We start from the raw sequence: 16686 nt of genomic DNA, 5'->3' as shown, positions 1-16686 counted from the left end.
TATATACACAAACTTACATTTAGGTTTTAAAAGACAACATGTCCTAATCTCATCAAACATTTAGCAAACAACCTTTGAGTTCACATGAGCCACCCACACAAAACCCAAAATGAGCTGCAGAGAAAACATAGAAAAAGCAACTGTCTGTTGACAACCAGATTTTCTTTCAGTTTTTGAGTTTTCTGTCTATAAATAATCTGTATGTTTCAAATGTGACCATTTTCTTTCAGTGTGTCTCCTGGCCTGTTCTCACCTAAGTGTGTTTGGCAAACAAGAATTCAATGTGTAAATCATGGGAACGACTGAGTTTCTGGAGGGGAGAGATTCAAAATAACATTCTTTTTAGATACCCAGAGTGTCAAAATGAAGCATTAAGGTTGTGCATTCTTTCTTCAGTGCATCTGTTCATCTTTTAGGGAATCTGGAGTTTGATAAATCACCAGAGATAAAAGCATCATTTTTAACCCATGGTAGATCTCAAGTGTCAGAAGGAAAAATAGTGCAGTGTCTCCTCTTCATGAATTCCCTTTCTCTTTGCTTGTAAATTATGGGAATTTGTTTGCAGAGAAAATATAATGCTTTATTAACTGGAAAATGATGGCTTTTACTCAGAAATGTGAGAGCTGAAGGAGGAAAAAAAAAGCAGGCACTCCTTTGAGATATAGTAGTTTAACAAGATTTGATATATGCTCAAAGTGGCATCACATGTTAGATGGGGAAGTGATCATAATATAACTAAAAGCAAGGTTTTCATCAGTATTTTACCTTCTCTTACTGACTCAGGACCCCAATCTGAGCCATCAAAGTGCTCACTGAATCCTTGATGTGGAAACTTTATGTAGCATCATTGTAAATAGAGATGGACAAAGCTATCTCTTGTGATTTTTTTCCCTAAAAATTACTCAGAAATTCTCTTTTAATTGGCAGCCTAGAAAATAAAACAAATTCCCACAGATTTCTATAAGTATAGGTGAATATGATTCTGTGTCCAAGAGGGCAGCTAAAAGGACTTGGAATCCAGAAGGCATAAACCTTTCCCTGTTGAGCTCTGTAGGGTAAAAGCACCTACAGAGGTGCTTTTTTTTTTTTTTTCTGGTTAAAAAAACTGAAAGAGTAAGTTAGCCAAGAAGACTTGCCATGGGGCATGAAGGCGCCCTGGAGCATGTAACACAGCCGGGAGAGGTCCCAGGCTGGGCAGATGTTGCCGGACTCCCAGGAGACTCTGCAGAGGGCCCCTTGGTGCTGGGTCCTGAAGTGTGGGTAGGATCCAAAGTTGAGAGTGTGGCAGTGCATTCTGGGAGGAAGCTAGGTGCAGACGAAGGTGAAGGTGATAAAGTGAAGGGCTGGTCCAGGAGTACCAGGGCCCCTGTTCCACCGGAAGGGAGGCTTTTCCGGGAGAGGCCGGGAAGAGTATTGAGAGAATGAGCCTGAAAGAGTGGGCTGGGAGGGTCGGGTGCTGCTTTGGAGAGCTTGGCCTTTCCTGGGTAGGGCATCAGTGGAGGGGCTAAGGGGGAGAGGGACCTTCTGACCCAGCCTCTCTTGAGGGGAACTTTCCTGGTCCCAGGGGACATCCTGCATTGGAGACAGGCCCAGGGTGGGGATGGGTGGAGGACAGAGCCCAAAACCAGTGAGTGTGGCCAGCAAGTAAGAAGACGGAGCTGCAGGGAGATGGTGGTCGTTGGGCCTGAAGGGGTGCTTTAGGGCTGTGGCCCCAGCATGCAGGCAGAGAAGCTGCTGAGACTTAGTTACACAGAGCCGGAGCCTGCCTGCCTGGAGATATGGCACCTCTGAGTTTCTGTCTTGCTCGTGGTCCCAGAGAAGGAGAGTGGGACACAGGCCTGAGTGCCCTGCTTGCTGTCTGGGGTGGATCCTATAAGCCAGGTGAGCAGGCAGCGACAAGGACAGAGCAGGGGGAGCAGGGAGCCACAGCCTTGCCTGGCACAGAGGCCCACCTCATGCCCTTACAGCCCATCCCCATGGGCAGGAGGCCGGAACTGCTCCACCTTCTCGATACCAAGAAGTTAAGCATCCCTCTTCCTGCCCTGTGTTGATTCTGAACGCAGAGCTGGAGTTCTTCTGGCAAAGACTCAGCCTTTACACCACTCTCTCTCTCTCTTCCTTTCAACATTTCCCTGTTTTGTTGTGAAGAAGAGGTGGGTGGGGGACTTCAGAAGCTGGAGCGACAGGTCATTCTGTAAGATGAACTGAGGGCACCGTTGTCGTACGCGGGTGAGGGGCGACGGCTGAGGGACAGCCACCACCGTCTCCCACCTTGTGCCACACAACCAGCGAGGGTCCCTGTCCAGGAGCCCCAGGCACGGACACCAGGGGCGCCTGCCCCCCAGGGCCCTCGGGGAGAGGCAGGCCTGAGTCAGCCATCTTGGACTGAGAGAGAGCTCGAAAGAAGGTTATGAGACAGGATTCCTGAGCGGCTCAGCCCCACGTGTTGTATGTCCAGGCCAGCTGTGCCTGCTAACGAACTTCAGGATGGAGCCCGGTCTCACCAGCCTGATTGCAAAAAGGACAAAGATGCTGTGCGTGTGGCTCATCTCGCTTTCCCCCATTGTTTGTGTAACCGTGTCCTAACGATCGCATCCAGGCAGAGGCATTTGTGTGAGTTGCAGGGTACCCACCGTGTTGCAGAGTCCTGTCTGTCTTTCAGAAATGGGCTGCAGAGGTTTGGCCGTTGTACATAATTTATCCACAAGCCCATAGAAGGAGAGGCATATGTATTTCATGCTGGCCTGTCATTTTTTTTTTTTTCTCCCAAACTACCACTTTCCTTTTTTTTTTTTTTTTTCTCTTGCTTCACTCGGGTCATTTTTTTCTATGCAGCCCCTTCGCCTCACTCCCCAGCCTCAAAGCTAACAACCTCACAGCTAACAGGTATGTTATCTAAAAATCTACTGTTCTCCCTGTGTCGGCAGGCTGATCTTTTTGCCACACAAGGTGGAAAGGCTGAACCAAAGAGGGCTTGACTTACTCAGATAGGTGGGAACCTCTGTGGCCCCCACTGAAATGAACAGCACAGGGACATTTAGGAGCAGTTACAACAATGGATGTGGACTCGGGAAGAAAGCTACCTCCAGAGTCTCTTAAGGAAGAGACCCAGAGTGACCCTGAGCAGACGCTGGCTTGGCTACATCTTTCCTCCTCCTGAGGCAGGCGGCTCCTTGAATCAGCCGTGAAGGAGAAGAAAGTAGATACCACAGCTGCTTTCTTTGTGAGGGTTTGGGTTTTCCTGCCTGTTTAAACATGGAGGCAGGTGGAGGAGATGGGAGTGAAGCCCCGTGTGTCTGTCGCTGTGCGATGCCGTGATGATGACTCGGGCCCAGACCCGCCCTCCCTCCCCCCACTCTGTCAGCGGTCTCTGGCCCTCTTTCCTTTTTCAAGTCGGCCTCAGTAGAAACCGGAATGGAGGAGGCTGGCAAGAATCCCGCATTGGGCACAAGAGCACGTGTTACCCTGACTCGCTCTAAGGCGAGGGAACGACCAAGGACTCGGTGAACCCTGCTTCTGTGGACCTGCCGTTGTCAGGATGGGCTCTTGTTGTTTGTATCGAAGGTGTGAGGGGTGATCGATTCATGAAACGGAGCCGGCCAGTTAAGGAGAAGCTCCCCTCCTACTCCCCTCCCTGGGGAGCCCTGTGTCCCCACAAATGCACTTCTGCCCAGCTCCAAAAACTGGGCTGTGACTTGAGGCCTGTCGGGCAGGATGGGCAAAGAATGAAGTTTGGGCTAAAACCCAAGCTGGGACTTCCCTGGTGGCACAGTGGGTAACAGTCTGCCTGCCAATGCAGGGGACAGTTTTGATCCCTGGTCCAGGAGGATTCCACATGCCAGGGGCAATTAAGGCTGTTTGTCACGACTACTGAAGCGCCCATGCCCTAGAGCCCCTGCCCTGCAACACGAGAAGCCACGACAGCAAGAAGGCCACACACCACAACCAGAGAAGCCCATGACACAATCCGAACACATTTTACTCAGATGGGAGCAGAACTTTAGACTTGGGAGAAGTAGTCAGCATGGGATACAACCAACCACAGTTAACGACTGCAGAGGAGTGTAGTCATAGAGGAAAACTCTCTAGAGAATTGTATTTTATAGGTAACATTGAAAACTATAATAAAAAATTCCCAGACCATGCTTGCTTTCTTGATGACAATTCATTTTTGCTGATATAATCTTTTTAAAATATCTGCATGTTTAAACATGACATCTAGACCTGGAGCTCAGAACAGTGGAATCAGACCATCCCTCCGTCTTGAGGCTTGGTATGTTTCTACCAGTTTTTGTGGGCTCTGCGGAGGATGGGCTAGACCTGAGGGATGGTGAGTGGTTTGGAGCAGTTGGATGGGAAGGGTGAGCTATGCTGCTCTCAAAGGCAGGAGGTGAGACTGCCCAGCAGATGACAGTGAAGAGTGATGACAGGTAGAGTGAACATAGCTTTGAGTCTGGAAAGAAGTTTACCTGGGTTCACTCGGTTAAAGTTTTAATGCCTGTCAAAAGAGGTGGATTTAAGTAATCTGAGGGTGGCAGGGAATCATGGGAGCACTTTCAAGAGTGAACCAACACAGTCAAAGCAGTGTGCATGGGAGGCAGTTGTGGTTTTGTGCTTATTTAGACTGAAATAGAAAAGGGTACTCACATGAGTGGCCGTGAGTGAGATCGAGGCCACCAGCATGGAGAAGGGGAGCATCGTTTGTGTAAATCATCTTGGTTAACATTCCTAGAGTGTTCGTGGCCAGCTAAGATGGATTGTGAATATTGTTTTGCAAATATTCTTGGTTTCTCTCCACCATCTTGTTGGAGAAAGATGGTTGGGGAGACTCAACCTGAAATATTTGGGAGAGTTAGTGGGGTTTGCTTGAGTCAACACTGGGGTCCCATCCTTCATACCAAGAGAAGACTTGGTGGGGGTTGTGCGGGGATCACAATGGAAACTTGAGATAGAAAACGTAGCACTGCCAGATTTACAGAGGCGGGTGGAGTCCTCTAGGTGGTGGTCACAGGGAATGGACATGCAGTGTGGTCACTGGGGGCAGGATGGGCCGTATGACCCTCCCGGTGGCTTGGTTTTTAGTATTTATTATTGGGGATTCCCTGGTGGCTCGGGCAGTAAAGAATCTGCCTGCAGTGCAGGAGACCCAGGTTTGATCTCTGGGTTGGGCAGATTCCCTGGAGAAGGGAATGGCAACCCACTCCAGTATTCTTGCCTGGAGAATCCCATGGACAGAGGAGCCTGGTGGGCTACAGTCCATGGGATCACAAAAAGTGAGATACAGCTGAGCAACTCACACACACACACACACCCTGTGCTATACGGTAGGCCCTTATTAGTCATCTATTTTATGTATAGTAGTGTGGATGTCAGTCCCAGCCTCCCAACGTATCCCCCTCCCCCTGCTCCCCCCTGATAACCATAAGCTTCCTACATCTGTGACTCTATTTCTGTTTTGTAAATAAGCTCCTTGGTACCATTTCAGGATGGAGCTTTGCTGATGGTCACGGCCCCGGGCTCGCATGTGATAACCCCAGCTGACAAGGGTCACGTGGCTGTGCTAGCCTTGCCCCCCACCTCCCCAGGGCGGGCTCTGTTCCCCTCGAACGTATCACCAAGGAAAGATGGTGGCATGTCACCTCCGTGCGTTAACACCACGATGTCCGTCTCTGTACAGAGAGGCTCAGGGCCCACAGGGAGGCCACTCACTCTTTCTTTTTCTTCCTTTTCAGTTACTTTAGAGCAGTTTTGCCTGGCTGTAAGGAACTGTCCTGACCAAGAGGACCAGGATTTGTTAAAGCAGGTATGTTCCCGAAAGGAAGCCCTGATGCCTGAGAGCCTCGCAGCACTTTTATTGCCCTAAGGAGAGATTCACTCTTACAGGCAGGAGTAAATTTATCATCTCTGAATTCTGCGCTCCTCGGGGATACACTTGTCATCAGCGGGTAGGAGGATTGCTGGTTAATGAGCACGGCCGCCGTCCTCAGAGAGCAGCGAAGTGACGGGCAAGTGGGTGTCAGCCACGAGCGGGGGTCTGTGCGATTCTCCAGAGGGCTCAGGGGGTTCAACTTAAGCTTATCTGACAGAGCCTTGATTCTCTGAGCAGATTTATGAGGCTTGGCCAAATTCCACGACTCTCACCGTACTTTTTAATTAAGACAAAGGATTCCATGTGTCCCGAGTCTGCCACATCCTCACTTTCGTCACTATGGGGAACACTTCACAAATGAGACTGTTCATAGGAAAGACGGGAAGGGGCATGTGATGTCATCGCTTCCTCCCCCTTGAGTGGGAGACAGACTTTTTTTTTCTTGGTGACCATCCCTTTGTTTCCTTCCGAATGGACAAAGGAGAACAGGTGTGGTCTCATCTACATTTTGGTTGTACATGTGGGTTGAGCCAAACGTGTGAGAAAGCCTGACCAACACCCTGCCTGCATTTAATTAAAACGTGGGCATTGAAGGCAGAAAGCAGTAGCCACCAGCAGATGACTCAGGAACATACAGTCTTTTCCACCCATGGCTAAGGCTGTTCTCACCTGGAGACTCCTTGGGCTGACCAGGAGGCATCTGCATTTCCGTGACGTCACTGCAGTTCTGTGTCGTCAGGAAGCCACGTGTGCCAGGGATTGCATTTCTTTACCTAAATACCATGCCAGGTGTTCTCTGACTCTAGAAATGGGTGGAAAATAGAGGGCATCCCTAAAAGGCATTTTCAACTCATTTGCCTAAGATGTGATATTTTCAGTCTGTCTTTTTTTTTTTTTAAGCTTTCAGTAATGTTGATTTTATAAACAGAAGTTCTGATACCAGACTTTGGGCTTGCCCAGGAGAACTGACCCACCAGAGTCCTGGTTCTAATATGCTGACTTTGAATGGCATCCACGGAGGCACAGGAGCTTTGCTTGGCATTTTGAGGTTGTCCACTCCAAGTTCTTGGTTCTCCCCACCGAGGCCCATTCCCGCAGGATCACCTTCCCTGCCAGGTACAGGCAGTATTGCTGTGAACATAGAGTAGCTCTTGGGTCCCAGATACTCACCTCTTTTTTTTTAATTTAAATGTTTTAAATTTTATTTTATTAATGGAGTATAATTGCTTTACAATGTTGTGTTAGTTTCTGCTGTGCAACAAAGTGAATCAGCTTTACGTGTACATACATCCCCTTCCTCTTTGGCCTTCCTGCCACCCCACCCTCGAGGTCGTCACGGAGCGCTGGGCTGAGCTCCCTGTGTTACACGTGGGCTCCCACTGGCTCTCTGTCTCACATGTGGTGGGGTATATATGTCAGCTCTACCTTCTCAGTTTGCCCCAGTCTCCCCTCCCCGCCCGTGTCTGCATGCCCACTCTCTGCACCCACACCTCTATCCCTGCCCTGAAAATGAGTTCACCTGCACCCCTTTTCTAGATTCCATGCTGTGTGTGCTATGCTCAGTCACTTCCATTGTGTCCAACTCTTTGTGACCCTGTGGATTGTAGCCCACCAGTCTCCTCTGTCAGTGGGATTCTCCAGGCAAGAATACTGGAGTGGGTTGCCACACCCTCCTCTAAGGGATCTTCTTAACCCAGTGGTCAAACCTGTCTCTTCTGTCTCTGTACACGTCTGTACAAAGGACCCAGTTTTGTTCCTTTTTATTCTGTGTAATATTCTGCTGTATATATGTACCACATCTTCTTTATCCATTCACCTGCTGATGGACATTTACGTTGCTTCCAGTCACCTTCCAGGTGACCAGGCTATAGCACCTTTGGTTCTTTCTTCTTGTTTGGTCCCGCATTTTCTCCCAACATCTCCTCCTTCCTGTTTCTGTCTTATTCTCCTCCTTATGTCCATCTTGCCCTGTGTTCCTCTCTCCATACCTCTGTGGGCTGAACCTACTGTGGGCCGCTTGGTCCTGCTGCTGAGCCCTGCATGGAGGTTACCTGGGCATCTCAGAGGCAGCATGGGATGGAGAGGTCAGAGCATGGAGCCCAGTGCCAGGAGACCAGACCAGGCTTGCGTCTCGCTGTCCCCAAGGCCTCCATGACTGGGATGCTGTGGCCACTCTCTTCACATCCATAGGGAGAATATAGAGAGAGATGCCACTCAAAGCCTCTTCCTTCTCTCAGTTTTTCTTTTTCTTTAAAGACTTATTTTTTCATCTGGACCATTGTTTAAGTCTTTATTGAATTTGTTACAATATTGCTTCTGTTTTATGGTTTTGGTTTTTTGACCACAAGGCATGTAGGATCTTAGTTCCTTGACCAGGGATCGAACCTGCCACCCTCTTTTGGAAAGTGAAGTCTTAACCACTGGACTGCCAGGAAAGTCCCTTCCTTTTACTTTCTCACCCTCCCCCTACTGCCATGCACACACTGCCCCAGGCTGTCTCCTTGGGAACATTTGGCTAGAAACTGACAATTGCATACTCTGTAATGACCTATATAGGAAAAGAATCTAAAATAGGGTGAGCCTGGAAAATCCCATGGACAGAGGAGCCTGGTAGGCTGCAGTCCATGGGGTTTCTAAGAGTCGGGCACGACTGAGCAACTTCACTTTCACTTTTCACTTTCATGCATTGGAAAAGGAAATGGCAACCCACTCCAGTGTTCTTGCCTGGAGAATCCCAGGAATGGGGGAGCCTGGTGGGCTGCTGTCTCTGGGGTCGCACAGAGTCAGACACGACTGAAGTGACTTAGCAGCAGCAGCATGTGCATATGTATCGAAATTACTGATTCATTTTGCTGTAGACCTGAAACTAACACAACATTATAATTCAACTATACTCCAATAAAAATTAATTTAAAAAAAAAACTAGCAGTTGGGAGTGGAAGAGGGTTCAGATAGCCCGAGGTGTCCTGGAATAATCTCCAGTGACATTGAATATTGCATGTCTTTCCTGTTGGTCTCTGCAGACTGTGTGGCTGTTGCAACCGAGGATGATGTCTGTGGCTGTTTTCTCAATATCTGTAGTTATTTGAACCAGCATCATCAAAGAAATTTCACTGAACAAAAACGAGTGCTCAGTTCATATATACTGAAACTGTTTTATGATTTTTTTTCAGGAGATTGAGGTTTTTAATGTCACATATCAGAGAGCATCATGTGGGCGTGACAGTGGTGTGCAGGATTTTTGTAGATGGTTCTGTGGGAGAACACGCTCCGGGTGACAGTAAATCGTTCTGACTGCAACCAGCCTGTGGTCCAGTTTATGTTTACTTGGGCGAGCTGTTCACTTCCTGTATTCTCTGCAACCAGTTTAAATATTTAACTCTCCCTCATTGGGTGAAAGTTGTTTCAGGCAAAAAAAATGCAGATGGAGGCTGACTCTGAGGTTTTTTAAAAGTTATATTTTGCATGCGTACTGTGACATCCTTACACCATTCTGGATACTTTGAGACTTGTGTGTGCGTGCTCAGTCGCTTCAGTTGTGTCTGAGTCTTTGTGACCCCATGGACTGTAGCCTGACTGGCTCCTCTGTCCATGGGATGAATACTGGATCAATAGACATGAATACTGGAGTTGGTTGCCATTTCCTACTCCAGGGGATCTTCCCGACCCATCCGGGGATTAAATTCACATCTCTTGCATCTCCTACATTGGCAGGCTGATACTTTACCACTGCACCACTTGGGAAGCCCCCACTTGAGACCTAAGGGTAGATATTTCACCATCTGTGAGGGTGCTCTAGAAACAGACTGCAGGGAGGATGCAAAAGATGAACACATAGCAGGTGAGCCCGTGTCTGATACCCCTGGGAAAACAGAGCCAGAGAGGGAGGCTTTGGAGATGGCAGAAACCAGAGCCTTCGTGTGACAACCAAGAAGAGCAGGACAGGGAGAAGCCGTGGTCCTCCGCTAGTTGCTGGGCAGTAGCTTTGGGGCCACAAAGCCAGTGCTTTGGACCCTCAGTCTGAGCTTCTTCCTGGGACCTCTGCCCAGATGAGCAGATTCACAGAAAACCTGCCACCTTGGCCACAGCAGAGCCACACAGGAGGTAAGACTAATGACGCCGTGGGTGCCGTGCTGTGGCTGCTGCGTGGGATCCCTCTCTCAGCTTGCTGTCAGTCACACCCTGTTTTCTGAGAATACTGTGAGGCAGGAAGAAGCTGGTTCCTCCATGACTCAGTTTCCCCAGCTGTGTGCATGCTCAGTTGTGTCTGACTCTTTGAGACCCCATGGACTGTAGCCCATCAGGCTCCTCTGTCCATGGGATTTCCCAGGCAAGAATACTGAAGTGGGCTGCCATTTCCTGCTCCAGATGCCAAGTAGAGGTCAAGGCTATTGATGACTTAGGTTTTTCCCACCACTGTGGCCCTATTAAGGGGCTGGGGAAGAGATGCCAAGGGTAGGACAGCTGTCATTAGGGTTTGCCTCGCAGGCAGATTTCACTATGATTTGATCCACAGAAAAGATTTAGATTCCATAAATGACTTACGACCCCATTCACTTTCAGTCCCCGTATTGACCTGTTTCTTCACTCATTCTTTTTCATTGTTTTCATCTTGGCCTCACTGGAGCTCCATTGTGGCATGCTGGCTTCTCTTGTAGAGCTTAGTTGCCCCTGGAGTGTGGGATCTTAGTTCCCCAACCAGAGATTGAACCCACATCATCTGAGCATTAGAAGCTCAAGAGACAGCCACTAGACCACCAGGGAAGTCCCTCTTCTTTCATTCCTAGTTCTACTTGCTGTCACAACCCTGGAGAGCTCGTCTGCACCTCACCTCTGCCCCACTCCTCACTCCCCTGGGGCTCCAGATTGCTCGTGAGCCTCAGCCCCACGCCTGAGCTCAGGCAGCAGCTAGGACCCTCCTCCAGCCCCATGCCTGAGCTCACGCAGCAGCTGGACCCTGCTCCTGTCTCGGGTCTCTGTCCTGCCTCCTCAGCCTCGGGCCCTGGACCATTTACAGCTCTGTCCGGTGGTTGCCAAGCCAGAGCTGGTGCATCTGTTCCCTTGGCAGCATCTTTCAGAGTTAACCCTTTCCTCTGTCTCAGAACAGAGCAGCTGGGCCTGGTCCGTTGAGGGCAAGTCTGGTCTCCACTCTACTAGGCATGTGACCTTGGCAGGCCATTTTGACCTCTTTCAGCCCAGTGTCCTCTTCTGATAAAAGAGATTGTATGAGATTATTTCAAAGACCCATCCGGCAACCACATTCTGAAAATCTGTGCCTGGACATTGTCGACAAGCTTGCAGTTCTAAACATGCTTGAGGATGAATGGCACTGGCCCTCAACTGTTGTCTCCCTGCTTCAGGGTCAGCCAAATGAGCCTTCGTGTCCCTCTCTGGATCAGTTTCCGGCCCTGACTCCCTCTATCCTTTGAAACAGGGAGATCACAGAACTTGCCATTTAAACCTGGACTCTTTCTGAGAGTGAAAGGGGGCACTGGTAAAAATTAAGCTTGGATGACTGAACATAAACCCTGACTGTCCCAGGTGAAACCAGGCATCTGATGAGCCTGTTTTTGAATCAGGTCCACAATCCCTTTCTCATCAAATGGCTCTAGGTTGCCTATCAGAATTTGCTCTCAGTGTTTGATCCAGCTGGTCCCTGTCACCACCCCCTACCTCCAGGATGGTCTCCTCTTAAAAACTGGGGGGACTTCCCTGGCGGTCCACTGGCTACAACTCCATGCTCCTAGTAGAGTGGAACTGGGTTTGATCCCTGGTCGGGGAACTAGATCCCACATGCTACAGCTAAAAGATCCTGCATGCTGCAGTTAAGACCCAGCACAGCCAAAATAAAGATTTTTTTTTTAATTGCTTCCTTTTTTCAGTGATGGAAACTGGCCATAAGACAGGCTCCTTGGTACCAGTCTGTGTTCGGACCATCATTTTCTAAATCAAATATAAATGATCACAGTGCCTGATTCCCTGGGGACTTACTTCCACACCTGGCAGCAGCTGTTTCCAGGTTGGGTATGAGACAGCAGCCCAGCAAGGACCCTCACTGGGAGACAAACATCACAAGACAGTCACCCGCTGGGTCTCCCTGCCTCCCTTCTGAAAAGCAAGTAGGATGTTCTGGGGAAAGTAGCCCTTCCTGATCTGTGCTGCTCCCCCCGGGCCAGGGCACAAGAGCTAGCTGAAGGAGCTTCTACTTGACCTGCTGTAACCGGAGAGTTGTCTCAGAGCCAGACCTCCTCACTCCAGGGATGCTGAGTGAGTGCCTGGAATAGTCCCCACACTGCAGCCCCCAGCGCAGCCCTGCCTCAGCCACTCTGCCTCTGGGCTCTGGCTGGAGGCACTGTAGAAAGTTCAAGACTGGCTTTTTGATCTCACACCACATGTGCATGTGTGCTAAGTTGCTTTGGTCGTGTCCGACTCTTTGTGACCCCGTGGACCCTAGCCTGCCAAGTTTTTCAGTCCATGGGATTCTCCAGGCAAGAATACTAGAGTGGGTTGCTGTGTCCTCCTCCAGGGGATCTTCCAGAACCAGGAATTGAACCCTCATCTCTTATGTCTCCTGCATTGGCAGGCAGGTTCTTTACCACTAGCACCACTTGGGAAGCCCCTTCATACCCCATAGACTAGAAAAAATGGTAACAAGAGCCAAGCTGCCTGCTCAGGAGTAAGTAGAGCCGTCTTGACTCTGCTCTGCAAACCGCAGACCTCTGGTGGGGCTGTCACCCAGCACTGATGCTCTGGCCAGCCTCCATTTGATTGGCAGATGGACGGCCCGTCTGCGGCAAGGTGACACCTAGACCTGAGGACACAAGCAGAGCAGTTTGAGCATCTGCCGTCTGCCCGACTGGCACGTGCAGGAACCCATCAGAGTGGAGGGCACGTTTTTGGGGTGCTGAGGCCCAGGCCAAGAAAACCCACAGAGCTGATTCCCAGGGAAGGCTCCACTGACCAGAGGCATGTGACCTTCCTGAGCATTTTCATCAGCTCCCGAGTATTCACGCTGCCCCCAAAGGCACAGGCAATCCCAGACAGACATGGAGGGAAGAAGGCCAAGCCCTCCTCCCCCACCTCCCCTCACCACTGTGGTCTGGCCCAGTGGGGCTGTTTCTCCATCTCATGATGTTCTAGGAACTCAGACACACAAGTCTTTCTTGAAATTTGAAGTCCCCTAGCGAGTGACATGGCCTGACCCTTCCTTTTCCCAAGTTTACAAAATATCAAGTTTACAATTCATACAACTTCTTCCTGGAAATGGGCTTTTTCTTCTCACATGGTGGAATGCTAACAAGCCAGGATTGTTGAAACTGTTGAGAGTTTTCAACAGAAAAACGATGACTTTGCCTTAGCACGGGACTGGCAGAGCCTTGAGGAGAAAGGGCACTTTCCACATGACCGCTCCACTGATTCACCTCCCCTCAAAGGCTTAGAAACACGCCAGCAAGTTGGTTATCTCGTGTTCCTCCAATTGTCATTGTCAGTGACTCTTTCTGCTTGGCTTCTCCCACAGCTCGCCTCAGCCGGCCGGTTCCCTCCGTGTGGCTCGGCCGAGGGAGCAGCGTCCTGGTTGGGGAATGGCTCACTGCTCTTCGAGGGGCCTTTTGTCTGCCTCTGTGCTGTGGAGGAGGCCTCTACTCCTGCAGCGCTCACTGCGGCAGCCCCAGCGTCAGGCAGGGGGTTTGCAGGGGACCGTCCCCGGCTCACAGGCGGCTGGCAGCGGCAGTTGGAGCCTGTCAAGTGGGCGAGGTGGGGTTTTTCCCTTTTTCCTTCATTCGAACTGCTCTTTCTTCCTTTTCTCAAAATGTGTAGGTGGCAGCTGGTCTAAGCACCAAACCAAACCCAGCAGCCAAAGGTAATGGCCAGCACCTCCCGCTGAGTGCACGGGAAAAGTGGGACATCCTCCTTCCTGTCAGTGGCCCTTTTCCTCCCTGAGGACCCCAGCGTGGCCCCTTGCCTTTGAAAGTGTCCTGGGCCCCGGGGCAGGAAACAAGAGCAAACATCCTGTGTGTGCACCACGCATGCCCGCAGCCCCCGCTTAGGCATCTGGGGCCAGTCAAGGGCTCAGGCTTCCCACACAGAAAGGAGAGTTCCTATCTGGGGCTTGACTCCATTTCCCAGGCCCAGTCCATCATGAAGAGGGTCAGTCCCTGCTGCAAATCCCATGAGCCGAAATCATTAAGGGTGGTGGGGTCTGCAGTGGTGAAACCCCATCCTTTTCTCTAATGTTTTCCTGCTACCCTCTCTGCTCCTTTCAAGTCAGAGCCACACAGAAAGAAGCAGGCATGTGGCTGACAGTGTTCTAAGGCAGCTGTTCTGCCGTGTTCTGCCATGTTCATTGAGGACCCATCGTGGGCCAAGTGATGGTTTTCTAGTACCCAGCTTGTTTGAAGAATGTATTTCAGGCTTCTAAATATATATTTAATAAGGGAAAAGAGCTACAAGTGACATAGAAATCAACTTTCAGATGTAGTGTTCCAGCCATAAATGATTTTCCTTCATTCCTGTACCTTGGTGCCATGAAGGCCCTAGAATGCCTCCTTCCCTTCAATCCTCATTCTCTCCCCACAAGGTCAAGCTCATGCCAAGGCTCTGCAGGGCTCATCTCAAACCAATGCCCCCAAATCTCTGGTGCAGTTATCTCTCCTAGTGAAGTTTTAATTTTGGAAATAAATCTTCAGCGCCTAGGATTAACTTTTTAACTCAAGGAAATAAACGTCCGGTAGAATGCAGGCTTCATGATAGGTCAACAGAAGGGTTATTTTGTTGACTGTCTGCACATACCTGCCACAACCCCTCTTCCGAAACATCTATGAGTGGCTATTACGTGCTAGGCCCTGGGGGTGCTATAATCAGTAAGACCTGGGCCTCACCCTCAGCTCCCTGACTATTAGATGAGACTCCCCAATAAGCGAGCACATTGTAGTGGGCTACGTGGTGCAAGGGAGGAAATTGGGGGTGTTAACAAAGCCTTCAGCTGGGGTGCCCAACACAGCATAGGTTAGAGAAGACTTGCCAGAGGAGGTGGCATTTGTGTTAAGTTTCTGCAGGAAATTAAATTTAACCAACTGTGTGGGTTCTACTGTGCTTACTGGTGGGGTCAGTGTGAGAAGCTGTGTTCTGTATTTTCCATTTATAGAGTGTTTCAGGTGCACTGATGCGTGTCTTGAGAGCTGGCTGCTGCAGTAGGGGACCCAGCCAGCTGCCACTTCAGGGGAGAGGTCTCCAGAAGCTTCTGTCCTCGTTGGCCATGCACCTTTCCCCCACGTGCTCTTTGCGCCTGCTCAGTCGTGTCCAACTCTTGCGACCCCATGGACTATAGCCCGCCAGGCTCCTCTGACCATAGGGTTTCCCAGGCAAGAATACTGCAGTGGGTTGTCATTTCTTCCTCCAGGGGATCTTCCTGACCCAGGGATCAAACCTGCATCTCCTGCATAGTCAGGCAGATTCTTTACCACTGAGCTACCCGGTGTGCTCTAGCAAACCTGAAATTCCAGCATTCAGCATTCCTTCCTTTGGTTTGGAAGGTTAATGTCAGAGTCAGGTGTCTCTGAGAGGGAATGTAGCAGAAGCCATCATCCACCTCCTCCACAAAGCTCCCTGTCAGGGGAAACGGGCTGACGGCTTTCTGGGTTCAAACGCTGTCACGTGAAAACAGCACACGTGCCTGATTACCTAAGGGGAGCATGTGACTGCAGAGACAGATGCAGCGATAGGTGAAACATTACACCTGCTCTGCCCTTGACACTCTTTTGTCAAGCATCTAAATCAATATCTAAGTGGAAAGCCAGCTGGAGAGCAGAAAAGCCATGTTCAGAACAGCAGGGCACGTCCCCAAGTGCAGAGCACATCATTGTCGGGGCATTCCTGGTTCTGCCAGCCGGGCCTGAGTCATGCAAAGGGAACTCCTGCCCAAACACTGTCCCCTCCACATCCTCTGTGCACGGCTCTAGGGGACAGCTTTCATTTCAGACTTTTCTAGAAGACAGGGGAAAGAGGGAGAGGAAATCACTGGAGACAAACAAGAAAACTAGACCAATCTGCTGAAAGCCATCTGTAGGAAAATGAAAGCAAAGTTTGGCCCTAGGGAACTAAAATTAGTGGGAGGAGAAAGCAGGGCCTGGCCCCAGAGGCGTCATTTTGCCATTTAAATAAAGAGATCAAGACGCTAAAGTGCTCAGGAGAATTCTCCTGAGTGACTTGCCCAGAATATGGAGAAATTTCATCCAGGAATTTCAGGGCTGTGAGTCCAGGCTTGTTGTTGTTTAGTAACTAAGTCGAGTCTGACTGTTTTGAGACCTCATGGACTGTAGCCTGCCAGGCTCCTCTGTCCATGGGATTTTCCAGGCAAGAATACTGGAGTGGGTTGCCATTTCCTTCTCCAGGGGATCTTCCCAACCCGGGGACCACACCCATGTCTCCCGCATTGACAGGTGGATTCTTTACCGCTGAGCCACCTGGGAAGCAAAGAGTCGGACATGACTGAGCATGCACACATGAAGGCTTGCCGCTGAAGGCTGCCCTCCAGGACAGAGGGCTGTAGGATATGGTTCTGAGTCAGTCTGTATGAAGGTGTGTAAGGGGCCCCAGGGGGAATAGCTTCATCTCTCCCTGCAAAGCTGTGGTTTCTGAATTTTCCCACTTCCCCTGGACATGTTACGGACACTGCACTGCAGTGCTACAAAGTAGTAGAGAGTGGGTTTGCCAAGTTTGGCAATCACAGAAGAGCTTGGATTCTGCAGCCAGATGGAAGACTCCCCAAGTACGAGTCTTCCCTTAGGGTTGAGAGGCAGCAGAACTCCAGTCTCCCC

At 50.1% G+C, this 16686-nt stretch overlaps 1 protein-coding gene across 2 annotated transcripts in view; it reads left to right on the top strand.

Annotated features, from left to right (window-relative positions):
- ACOXL (acyl-CoA oxidase like) overlaps positions 1–16686 on the top strand; it is a 337247-nt gene that overhangs the window by 278040 nt on the left and 42521 nt on the right. For both annotated transcript variants that reach the window (XM_006047013.3, XM_006047014.3), the window contains exon 17: positions 5733–5803. In XM_006047013.3, the coding sequence (XP_006047075.1) occupies positions 5733–5803 (71 nt within the window). The remainder of the gene's footprint in view (positions 1–5732; positions 5804–16686) is intronic.

This window comes from Bubalus bubalis, chromosome 12 (assembly GCF_019923935.1).
Source record: "Bubalus bubalis isolate 160015118507 breed Murrah chromosome 12, NDDB_SH_1, whole genome shotgun sequence".
Lineage (NCBI taxonomy): Eukaryota > Metazoa > Chordata > Mammalia > Artiodactyla > Bovidae > Bubalus > Bubalus bubalis.
This window is presented reverse-complemented; position numbering and strand designations above follow the sequence as displayed.